Source organism: Microtus ochrogaster, linkage group LG8, assembly GCF_000317375.1.
Source record: "Microtus ochrogaster isolate Prairie Vole_2 linkage group LG8, MicOch1.0, whole genome shotgun sequence".
NCBI classification, from domain to species: Eukaryota; Metazoa; Chordata; class Mammalia; order Rodentia; family Cricetidae; genus Microtus; species Microtus ochrogaster.
This window is the reverse complement of record NC_022033.1, coordinates 17,333,724-17,346,511: the sequence shown is the minus strand read 5'-3', so window position 1 is coordinate 17,346,511 and position 12,788 is coordinate 17,333,724. Positions and strand designations below refer to the sequence as shown.

The 12,788-nt window shown below is 39.8% G+C and overlaps 1 protein-coding gene across 3 annotated transcripts in view; it reads right to left on the bottom strand.

Moving 5' to 3' along the window:
• Window positions 1–12,788, bottom strand: part of Chd6 (chromodomain helicase DNA binding protein 6) — a 171,419-nt gene that overhangs the window by 77,380 nt on the left and 81,251 nt on the right. For all 3 annotated transcript variants that reach the window (XM_005362986.3, XM_026787117.1, XM_026787116.1), the window contains 6 exons: window positions 8,536–8,622; window positions 8,226–8,360; window positions 3,920–4,041; window positions 2,282–2,525; window positions 992–1,168; window positions 204–347 (listed from right to left, as the gene is read on the bottom strand). In XM_005362986.3, coding sequence (XP_005363043.1) covers window positions 204–347; window positions 992–1,168; window positions 2,282–2,525; window positions 3,920–4,041; window positions 8,226–8,360; window positions 8,536–8,622 — 909 coding nt within the window. The remainder of the gene's footprint in view (window positions 1–203; window positions 348–991; window positions 1,169–2,281; window positions 2,526–3,919; window positions 4,042–8,225; window positions 8,361–8,535; window positions 8,623–12,788) is intronic.

Below are 12,788 nucleotides of genomic sequence, written 5' to 3'. Positions count from 1 at the left end.
CGGGCAAGGGCATTCAGTGAAGCAGGAGGCCAAATACTTCGCATTAGCAGTAAGAATTGCTAATAATTAGGTGCTTTCTTCAACATAAACAAATATTCAAAGCTCATTTTACGAGAGTAGGAACTTTAAAACATCCTGTCTTGCATTTTCCTTAACATCAAGGGAACCACCACGTTGTCTCAATCTGTTAGGTTCCCAATTACCTGCTCTTCTGTTTTGAGATCGCCAAACTCCTCTAAGAAAGCAGTCTCTGAAGGAAACTGCGAGGGCTCCAGAAAGTTAAGCAAACTGAAGAGCTCTTCCACAGAGTTCTGCAAGGGTGTTCCTGTGAGCAGCACTTTGTGTTCCTATAAAAATTAAAAACAGATTGTGAACCATGTTGGAGTCACAAAAATAGTGCATGTCTGTAGTGAAAAATTAGTCATGGCACTCTGTGCCCAATTTGGGGGTAAATGTTTAATGAAAAGATTGGGTGCCAGTGCTGCGAAGCAGTAATCATTAGAAGGTGAGCTCTGCTTTCACATCAATGACTCCAGCGGCAATTGCATAGTACCCAGAGCAGCCATTCGTTCACTCAGAATCGCTACGGGCCTGCCTACCTCTGTTCCGAGGCAGTCATGTTAAGACTATCCTCTCTAGTACCAGTTCACTCAGGGACCCAGCACAAACTGGAAAACCTCATGTTTCCAGGTTACAAATCTCATGGAATTTTAGTGCTTTCTAGGTCCCTCTGGGAGTCAATCAGTGGCAAAAAGGATGTGCAAAAGAAATTCATGTTTAAGCCGGGCGGTGGTGGCGCACGCCTTTAATCCCAGCACTCGGGAGGCAGAGACAGGCGGATCTCCGTGAGTTCGAGACCAGCCTGGTCTACAGTGCTAGTTCCAGGACAGGCTCCAAAGCCACAGAGAAACCCTGTCTCGAAAAACCAAAAAAAAAAAAAAAAAAAAAAGAAATTCATGTTTATTTAGGTAAAAAGCTAGCTAGCTCTCACCAGGGCCATGAGCTTTAGCCCCTCCAGAAGTTTGCAGTTCCTGTTCTTCAATCTGTGGGCCTCATCGATTATCACACAGCTCCAGTGAATCTTCTTCAGCTCTGGGCAATCTGCCAGGATCATCTCAAATGTTGTGATGACAACATGGAACTTGAAGACTCCTGAAAGGGGGTTTCCCTGAGTATGACACAGATCAAAGCAGAGCTTTACACTAGGGCTACTGAATTCTACTTGTAGTTCTGAGAAAACAGCACAGTTCAATGGTAGATGAGAAGCCAACATGCCCTGTTTGCTCTCATGTGAGAAAGGAGAAAACCTAAGAATGAACTCACTATTTAGAAAAGAGAAGACCTCAGAATACCACAGAATCCAATTTCAAGTCAGTGTCCTCACGAAGAGGAGAAAGATGAAGGGCAATAAGGGAACTTCTCGTTTCTGAATCATGATTACTAAGAAGACTATTCATGCATTATCTTCAGCCTAGAGTCTACTTAAGCCAGGCCTACCTTGAACGCTCAAGGAAACCCTCTGCTACGTTTCAGATTTACATCATCTTACCCTATCACTCAGTTCTAGCACAACTCCAAGAGCAGTGTGCACATAGCTGTTATAAGTGCTGCTAGACGGCTACACCCCCTTCTGCTGTCTGTCTGGATGTCACCATCACATCTCAAGAGTAGAGTTGCCTACTGTTAAAGCAATATAAAATTTCTACCAAACAATGCATACATTATCTGAACCCCTGGTTTTCCTCTGATTGATCATTTTTTTACTTTAATTATAAAAACCACTACCTGGTGAAAATACAGAAACATACTCAAAAAAGTGATAACAGATAACAAAAATACAGAAAATAAAGTTGTGTTTTCAACATGAAACTCGCTTTTATCTTTCCTTATCCAATCTGTTTATTTCCTCTACAAATTCCCTGTGCTCAAATTTTAAACACCATACACTTTTCTTTTTAATAAAATTTTTTTGAGACAAAGTTTCACTATGTAGTCTTGGCTGACCTCACAAACAAGCAATTTCACAGGTTAGTCAGTAAACCAAGTTTTCAGTGGCCTAAAAAAGACCTCACGTGTATCTCATAGGGATAAGAAAGCACCTCTTCAATGTGTGTTTTGTTACAGTCTTACACAAAATACACAGGGTGAGCCTCAGCAAAAGGAACCCTACAAACAAGCAAACAGTAACTCAAGATGAAGGACTGACACTCCCGAAGACAGGTGGCAGAAAGGCTGTTGTGAAGTTAGGAGTCTCTGGGTCTCTGGCTTCAGTGGGGCTCACCTGTGCATCCCTGTATACCATTTCATACTGCTGAATCATCTGCCTGCTGATCTGGCTGCCATGGTACACAATAGCATTCATCTCCGTCCACGTCCGGAATTCTCGCTCCCAATTAGTGATGGTGGAAAGAGGGGCAATGATGAGAAAAGGACCATGGATTCCCCTGACGAATATTTCTGAAAGGAATGTGATGGACTGGATGGTTTTCCCTAGGCCCATTTCATCCGCCAAAATACAGTTTTTTCTGCAGAGGGTAAGAAGTATGAGTAATTCATTACCAACACAGAAAATCACAGAGGTTAGTTATAACTCAGGCTGATCTGAGGTGAGTGAAAGCTTTATAATTTTGCAGCAATGAAACTAAAACTAGTTTTATAATTATTGATGCTTTGCCTAGGCCAATTTATAAAACAAAACTATTAGAATAGAAACTATAAATACTATAAAAAACACTATTAAGACGGGGAAAATGTCTACAACCCAAGCTAGACTTTTTAAAATTTAATTTTTAATTTAACTTTTTAGGTTAGCACACACACCATTGTGTTTTCTCTCAGACATTATCATTACAGTTGGTTCCTTCTTGCCCCCAACCCCATGCTGTTCTCCACTCTCCCTACAGAGTCTTTCTTTTTTGCTTCCATGTCACACACACCCAACTGTACTCTTATTCCTTCCTTTCTCCCCTAAGACCTATGTTTATCTAAGCCAGTTTCCAGACCTTCAAATTTCCTAGAAACTACAGTAAAGATGGAAGTCCCATTGTTTACTTTTGTATTTATCAAAGGACAAAAATTTAACCTACATAATAAACTCCTTGTCATGAAAGTAAAGACATTTCTATCTAGTGATCAGAAGCAAAAGTGGTGGTCCTGGAAGAGGTGTGAACACATCTGGTTTCACCCTCTCACTGTTCAGATATGTGACCCAACAACCTGTACTCGGGTAACTTTTATGCTCTGGGTCGCATAGTAAGTAGCAAAGGCTACACTAGAACATTTGGATACCAGAATCCCTTCTAAGTGTGCTTTGCATTACAATGCACTGACTTAAAAATACTGACTGTTGTCTTATGAAAATTTCAATCTATCTTTCTCAAATTTCACCAGGTTCTTCTAGATTCTAAAATGAACTAGAATACAAATAATTCACCAAAAAAACAGTGGAGTGAGCCTATCTGTTCTCTTTCACGGACTTTAAACTGAGGAGTGGCAGGTGCAAAGACAAGAGGCATGGTGGCAGATTCCTATAATTCTAGTACTTAGGAGGAAGAAGCAGGGGATCAAGAATTCAAGGTTTTCTTAGTCTACAAACTGGATCTGAGGTTACCTGGACCACATAAGACCCTCTATTAAAACACTAAAACCCAGAGAGACAAAGCCCATCCTCCTAGGATCTTAGTTTTATTCCTTCTATCATTTTGATCAGGCCATGCCCCTCTATCAACACACTTTCAATGTTATCAACATATTTCTCCTTTCATTCGGGAAACAACTGACATAAAAATAAAGTTCTGGAATGATTCCAAGCTGGGAACAGTGCAGCTCTTGCCATTTTTCTAGTCTACTCATTATATCTGAGGCTAAGGCAACAATACACCTGCAGTGTGTGAGCACAGGCCGGTTCAGAGTCCCTCACCTGTTGTACCAATTGAAAAGAAGCCAGTTCATCCCCTCCAGCTGGTACTCCCGCAGCCGGTTACTGTTCTTATACTCACGAGACGTCTCCAGCTTCTGCCAAGCGTCAGAAGCGGGTCGCTCCTAGGGAGGAAGCAGAGAGCACAGTGTACAAAAAGGTTTTAGAAACATAACACGGAAAACAATGGGCAAGCTAGTATAAATTCCCATGCTGCTCCAAGGATGGATTCAAACTGCTTACATTTTTCTCAATGGTGCGACATTTTCTAAATCTTACCAGATTATGAATACTTCTATAAGGTTTACCAACAGTAATAGACCGACTTAATATCTAGTGTCACACATCTTTACTAGGCTCTTGGATGACATTCTCATCTACACTTTAATTTCCCAACAAGTTTAGCTGGGTTTCATGGTTTCTCTAACAGAATTTCACTTTTGCTTGTTTGTGTCTCCTCACAGGGAAGGACAATGAGTAAAAGACTGTACTGATTTGTCTCTGAAGTTAGCACAGGAAGAAAAACTTTTATAATCAAATTATAAATTCTTTAATTCTCCTTACACAAAATACAGGCATTCTTTCCTTTTCCTCCCCCCCCCCTCTCTCTCCTCTCTCTCTCTCTCTTTTTTTGAGACAGGGTTTCTCTGTGTCGTTCTGGCTGTCTTTGAACTCACAGTGATCTGCCTGTTTCGGCCTCCTTAGTGCTGAGATTCATGAGCCACCACTGCCTGGCCAAGTGTTCTCACTCTTTTGTTTGTCCAGATGAAATATCAGTTTCTAAAACTCAGTCATCTTGTGAATACTAGTGAGATGCCACATGACTATATACAAAGTTAAAAAGATGTATGTATCTGTGTGTAGGTATGTGACCATGAGTGCCCAGAGGAGGGTGTCAGATCTCCTGGAGCTGGAGTTATAGGTGGTCTTGAGTTGCTAAATAAATGAACTCAGGTTCTCTACAAAAACAGTAAATGCTCTTGGCCCTTTTCCCAGCCCCTTATATATTGCTTCAAGATAACCATGCAGCTATATCCAGACTGTTCATTTTTTTTCATAGACTGTGAGTATTACAATAAAACCATTCTTTAATCACTGAAGCTATGTATCTGACAGGGAATTACTTTTCAAAATGGTGCTTTGCCAAAGTTGTAGAAATGGCTTAATGGGTGAAGCACTAGCCATGTAAGCATGAACACCTGAATTTGGATCTTTAGTACACCCACAAAAAGTCAGGCATGGTTGCAAAACTGTAATGGAGGGATGAGACATAGATGGGTTAATCTTTGGAGCTTTTTGGTCAGCCAGTTTAGTGAAGTGGTAAGCTCACCCCACTCCCATTAAATGGGTAAGTAAACAATAACATAAACAGCAATAGAGGAAGATAGCATGTGTGCACATACATACATAAGATGGCTTTCAAACTCTAGCTTACGATTCTGTATAATTTTTGAATCAAGTTTTTAAAAATTATTATTGGAATTTCAATTAAAATGACAGTGCTTACTTATTTGGGAGACTATTTAAATCTTTATCCATTGAGCTTTTGTACTCACAAATTTATTTATTTAGGCTTTAGTTTCTTTTTTTTTTTTTGAGTATTTATTTATTATTATGTACATAGTGTTCAGCCTCCATGCCTGCAGGCCAGAAGAGGGCACCAGATCTCATTATAGATGGTTGTGAGCCACCCTGTGGTTGCTGGGAATTGAACTCAGGACCTCCGGTAGAGCAGTCAGTGCTCTCAACCTCTGAGCCATCTCTCTAGCCCCCCTTTAGTTTCTTATTTACACAAAGAAACAACTTTTTAGCTTACAAACAAACTGAATCTCTAAACTGACATTTAAGATCTTAAAAAGAATTCTTAGGTATCAGAAATGAGAGACTGGATTTTTTGTTTTTCTATAAAGCATTTTTTTTAGTCTTTTGTGATTTTACTTTGAATTACTTCTACAATAAAGTTTACATCTAAAATCTGTTGCTAACTGAAGCTAAGATATTTTTGTATGTGATATCTGAAAAATAACTTCCACTATGCCACTCATACTTGGAGTTGAGTCTAAGCTATCCATTGACCTTCCAGAAAGACAGAAGTGACAGCCTGCCTAGAGATTACTTCAGCTGTGTTAGACTAAGCACTTTGAAATGGGACCGTTGAATGCTAGCAGCAGCACAGTTATGGTGTTTTAGAAATAAAAGAGAAAACTTACCATGCCAATGTATTTTATAGAAACAGCTCTGAACAAACACACCCTGTACTCAGCAGCTACTCTGTCCCTTTGTTTTCAGAACCATTCGGCCCAGATTCCTGAAGCCCAAGCCACCCTGTCCATTGGGGGTTCTTTACAAGGAAAGGTAGAGGATTATCTGGAAGCTTCTCCCCCTCTGTTGATTGGATCACTGGCTCTCAGTACTGCAGAGGCCATTTGAAGGCCTTAGTGAAAGCTCACGGCTGGCTTGGAGCACCCTCGTGCAGCAGCATCCCTCTCTGAACCACTCATCTCTCTGGATCGTCCTTCGTTCAGACACTGAATGTCCTGTTCACCAAGACAGGTAAGGTCTCAACTTCAATACCCATAGCAAGAGTTCTTTTGCAAAAAGTGCTGTTTTTAAAGGTAATTTACCCTTTGTTTATGTATAGTGTCCATTTCAGTTTAGATTTTTTGAGATAAAATTTCAAAATGCACATTTTCAGTGCAAACAAATCAATTGGGAAAAGGAGACAAGTCTAAAAGGACACTAGCTCACTGAGAAAACAGTGTCACAGCCAAGTAGTGAAGGAGAGTGCAATCACCTGACATCACCTGAGAACTCCTCCTTCCTGCCCAGTGGGAGCTTGCTGAGAGAACGGGTTGAGATTCTGATGACTTGTAGATGGTAAATCAGCCTCAGAATGAACCTCTGCTCCCACAATGCTTTGCTTGTGTATCATCACAGTTAGGTGTGCTGTATTGTTCCACATGCATGTACTCTTTCCTTTAGACTGGACTCCTGGCCTGTACATTGTTTTCTTTATGGTATCACACATACAGCAACCTTTATCATGCTTAGTAAATGACTGACAAAAGAATAACTAGAGTACATATATAATAGAGGGCTAAAAGGGAGCTTGTCAACTACTTAGACAACACACCGTGAGCTGTGTTGAGTTTCTAATCACAAGTCTGTATCTTCAGATGCTTCTATATATCTTCAATTGCTATTATACCAAAAACAAACACTGCTCTTAAATGGACTCTGACAGGGAGCTACACTTAATCTAGTCTTCCTCCTCCCACCAGTGATGCAAAAATTAGATGCAAAATTAAGTAACTGGATTATTTTTATATGAAAATGGTGATTTAAAAAAAGAAACAGATCACTAAGGCCTACAGTCACCCTCTGATGTGAGATTCCCCTCTATATGCTGTGAATATGTTTTATTACCATTGGTTAATAAAGAAACTGCAGTAGCCTATGGCAGGACAGAATAGAGCAAGGCAGGAAATCCAAGCAGAGATAGTGGAGGAAAGAAGGTAGAGTCAGGCAGATGCCATGTAGCTGCTGAAGGAGACAGACACTGGAACCTTAACGGTACAGCTTCTTGGTAATACACAGGTTAATAGAAATGGGTTAATTTAAGATGTACAAGTTAGTTATTAAGAAGCCGGAGCTAATAGGCCAAACTGTGTTATAGTTAATATAATTTCTCTGTGATTATTTGGGTCTGGGCAGCCGGGAAACGAAAGTGCAGTTTCTGGTTACAACCTTCCTTAACAACTGCTCTTCCCAAGTTAGTACTACCCTAAGAAGTCTCTGATTCCAATTCTGCCTCCTTTTAATTGTTTGGTACGCCATGTACAAATGACCTAAAATCAGAAGAGCAAATAAACCTATCTCAAAAACCTTTGCCTTGAGGTTCCAGGGATCTACTAAGGACCATTAAGGAGCATTCACTTTTAGAATATTCTAGTGGAGTGGGGATGGGGGATTATAAAACAAAGACTACTGAGGGGGCAAGAGATTCAAAACAGGGATTAGGAAAGACACTGCAGAGTTCCACACCATCTCTTCTGCATTCCATGTTACTGGTGCCAAAGGACAGATGAACACCAAGAATTACAAGTCCACACCCAAGCTTCTTACATGTTACACACATTAAAACAGAGTTCAGAGCAAGTGCTGATGAGGATGTAGATGAAGTTTGTCAAGGGGAGAGAGCATCAAGGGAAGAAGTCATTCAGGAACCCAAACAAATACACATCATAATTTCTAAGTTTAAAAGTTTACACGTTACAAGAGGTGTCAGACAGACACATAGACACATTACCACGTGCTTAACTTCAGGGAGAACTTGTAGAGACTCAAATTCTTTAACTTTTGCGGGATCCACATCTTCTTCTAGCTCCCATGTGCTTTCTTCATAAGGCAGGGAGCACCATTTCACCAGGTAATGTGTCACTTCCTGATGGGAAAATTCAAGAAACTTGGTAACCAACCATTCTTTGCCAGCCCCAGAAAACCCACCCTGCATAAGAACACATAAATGCCATTAAAACAAAGATCATTTGTTGACAAGACAAGCAGTGAGTGTGGAAGAAAGAACAAATTTTACGAAATGAAAATGGCAACACACCTACCTCCCCTGTTTCTGCATCCTTGGTGTGGGCCACCTCTAAGATACGGTCAATTTCTATATAGTCTGGATTGAACAAGTCTTCATCAGGCTAAGGCAAACAGAATACAGTTAAGATGTGTAGTGTAGCTTTCTATCTGCAACTCTTAACAACCAGGGTTTATTTTTAAGTGGCCCCTACTCTGGACTCTTTCTGAAAACAAAGAAGAAAAGTGCTTGAGAACAAGTCATTTCACAGACATGCTGGAAGACTGTCCTCAAATCCCACTTTTCATGACTAAATTTAAAGGATCCAATCACTGTAGAGGTTGAACCAGGGCCAAGTAAGACCTTCTATAGCAATATTCCAAAGTCAGCACAAGGATACACTCTGTCTTATAGCTCACTGTTCTTTGGTGACTTTAAATGAGAATTTCTTTTTCTGAATACTGATAAAGTCCTATTTCCTGATTTAGGTGGTAGTTACAAGTTTTATTTTGTAAAATTCCACTGAGGTGTATACCTTGGATTTATTTTCTTATATATGTATGTATTTTATGCTTCCAAAAAGGCTGAATTAGGTCACATTTAAGACTAGTTAATGTGTCCCAAGCTCTGCAAAATGCTGTCAGCTATTCCTTACTGAACAGGTACTATAAGTACTTAATGCCTCCATGAGAGGAGAGATGGCAGGCAAAAGTACGTGTACATATTTATGTATGTACTCATACATAGCTATGTAAAATAAATCATCTGGAGATCAAAGTATGACACCGCAGCAGCTAAAAACACTGTTTTGGACACCATTTTAAATTGCTTAACTACATGTATACTCATGATGTGTATGCTCATCAGAACATTAAGTTGTACACCTAAAATTTATGCAAATATTGCTAATTATATCTCCATGAAGTTGAAAACAACAACTGTTCCATCAAGTGTTCTCAAGGCAGACACTATTCAGAGTACCTCTATATACATAAAAGCACACTGAATCAGCAGTGGCTTATTCAAGTGGTCCAAGGCTACCCTGCCCTGGGTGTGTACATGGTCTGCGAGAAGCCCTCGCAGATTGACTTCAGAGTACAAGTTCTGACCACTACACATTCCGCTTCCAACCTCTGCACTGACTCAGTCATGCTTCCATCCCTGTACCACAACCTCCAATCCTCCTGCAGCAAAGCCCCCCACTAAGTGCTCACATCCAAGTGAACATGCTATCACGCTGAAGGCTGGTAACACCAGGCACAACAGCACTCTCCACAATGCAGCTCAGGCAGAATGACTTGACAGGCAGTAAATTTGTGGGCAATTCAACTGGCAGTGCAATCATTTTGTCTACTAATTATAAAACCGCTGAAACACTAACGCAGGCCATTAGACTCACTTCTCTACTTTAGTCACCCTAGACTATCCAGACAAGCCTACACTCTGACTTTCTCACTGTTCATCTAACACTGATGCGACAAGAAGCCTGGGTTTCCAGAGTGGATTTCAAGTCAGAAGGGACTTACTTCTGTGGTATGTGTGAACTCTAGAGCAGGGGTCTCTCTCCGCTGGGCCTTAGATGTCTCATAAAGCAGTTGGAAATAATGAGCATGAAAATGATCAACCCAAAATTAAATCTCTATTCATATCACAAGATTATTTATCATTTGTCCAAGTTACTAATATAAACACCAAATAGTTGACATCCTCTCCACTATTACTCATCCTTAATTCTGTGATGTGCTCGAATCTTCTCAAAAGCTCATTCCTGGAACTAGAGATAGCTCGTGGTTGAGAGCACGGGATGATCTTCCAAGGATCTAGGTTCAGCTCCCAGTACCCACAATGCAGTTTACAATTATAACTCTAGTTCTGGGAGATCTGAGGGAACCAGGCACACAAGTAGTGCAAATATACCTAGGCAAAATACCAATCTACAAAACAACAACAACAACAACAACAACAAAAAAGCCTTTTCATTTCTACCAGAACAAACTCCTGTTATACTATTCTAAGACACACTCAACACAACTTCCCCTGTCTGCAACCAAGGAAAAGCCACTCCCGTGGGACTGTATCAGAAAGCAGAGGATTGTGTAGGCTTCATTACTAATTTTAGATTTATTTATTTTTTAAAAAAGGTAAGAAATGAATGTAATGAGCACTGATCCAATGCCTAGCTCCAGTGACAAATAGGCTGTCTGTCTGTCTGACAGGGCTTAAAATGAAGAGTCAGACGTGTAAACAAGTTACTACACTGCAAACTCTTGCGAAAATAGAGGTGTGAAAGAAATGTTCCAAGAAATACAGAGACTACCCGACGGGCTCACGATGGCCTGTCTCATTTAGTCATCGCCTTCTTTCCCCAACTCTATTTCGGAGGAACATGTTACAAAAAAATAGTTCTCACGGGCTTTAAACCACCACAGAGACTCTGAATCAAGCTGCAGTTTTATTGAGGGTGTGTATGTGTGATTGAACCCAGGGCCTTGAGAACTCTAGGAAACTGTCATAGCACTGACCTACATCTCCAGCACTAACTGTGAGATTACATCAGAAGGATCCCAAAAGACATCATTCTGAAGCAACTTATCAATAGCAGAAGGACCACAATGTGAACCACAGTTGGAAAAATGGATGAGCAATATACTATAATTGATGGCACTTGAGCCTAAGCGGTCCTGTAACTCGCCCTGTAGACCAGGCTGACCTCAAACTCATGGATTTGCCTGCCTCTGTCTCTCAAGTGCTGGGATTAAGGACATGTGCCACCACCACCTGGCTATAAGACTATGTTTTAAGAGTATTTTTATTTTCTCTTTCCTTCAAAAGTTATCTGTACAAAACTATACATTACATATTACAAAAAAAGAAAAAAAAGGAAAGGAAGGAAGGAAGGAAGAAAGAAAGAAAAAAAGAAAGAAAGGAAGAAAGAAAGAAAGAAAGAAAGAAAGAAAGAAAGAAAGAAAGAAAGGAAGGAAGAAAGAAAAGAGAAGTGTGGGCTGGAGAGACAGCTGAGCACTTCCAGAAGTCTTAAGTTCAATTCCCAGCAACCACATGGTGGCTCACAGCCATCAATAATGGCATCTGATGCCCTCTTTGGGCATGCAGATGTACATGTAGATAGAGCACCATATACATAAAATAAATAAATCTTAAAATAAAAGTGTTAAAATTCTATCAACCAGAAAAACATGATATCCATGTATTTACTCAAAACATTTTTTTATGTATTATTATGATGTTTCTTTTCTCTTGCACTCCAGTATGGAATTGCCCAATGTTCTGTTGGAGCCTGGCTTTATTTATTTATTTTTTTAACTAACATCAGTTCATAACATTAAGCTTATTTCCAAAGCACCAATAATTTTCTTTAGTATTATTCTCACTAAATGTATAGTATCCTATTCTATAGGATATATAACTTAGACTATTATCCAACACTGTGTTTGCTTTTTAATTATCAGTATAAATATATTTTAAAATAGCTAATTCTTTATACAAAGACTTTATGGTTTCTTTAAAATAAATGACAACTAGACTAAAACAAATTTGGGATATCTGATGGGTCAGACTTAGTCATGTTCACAGTAGGGACAAGAAAGCCTGTGTCTCTTTACTATGTTGTCCCCAATAATGGTTAATACCTAGAACAGCCTTAAACGCCTTTAAAACCCTCAAATATCTGATAAGTAAAAAACTGTAAGATTCCAATGGGCAGTGGAAGCGCACACCTTTAAACCCAGCACTTGGGAGACAGAGGCAGGTGGGTCTCTGAAGAATCTGAAGCCAGCCTGGTCTACAAAGAGAGTTCCAGGACAACCAGGGCTGTTACAAGCACCCCCCCCCCAAACACACAAAAAAACTAAACAACAACAACAACAAAACTTCAAAACTGTAAGATTCTAATTTTATTTGTACCTCTTTTGGTTTCTAGTGAAGCTACATGTTCTGGAATGCCTAATGACCAACATTTCCTTTCCTAAATTCCCTGCATATTTATCTACTTATTTCAGATCTGGTACTTTTCCTATGAAAGCTGTTTGGCATATGTCTGTGTAGACATGTAACTTATGTGTCTGTGTAAATATGCCAATTCCTCTGCCATGCAAGTGTGCACATGTGCATAATTAGGGAAAATGAATATACAAGCTATATACTCATATTTTCTATTTACGTGAGATGTCAGTTGTATCGTCTGATCTAAAGCCACCCCAGATTTAACAATGAAACTCACAAGTCTTTTCTCTTGTTTTGAAATTCTCAAGCTTATTTTCTAACATTTTTGGC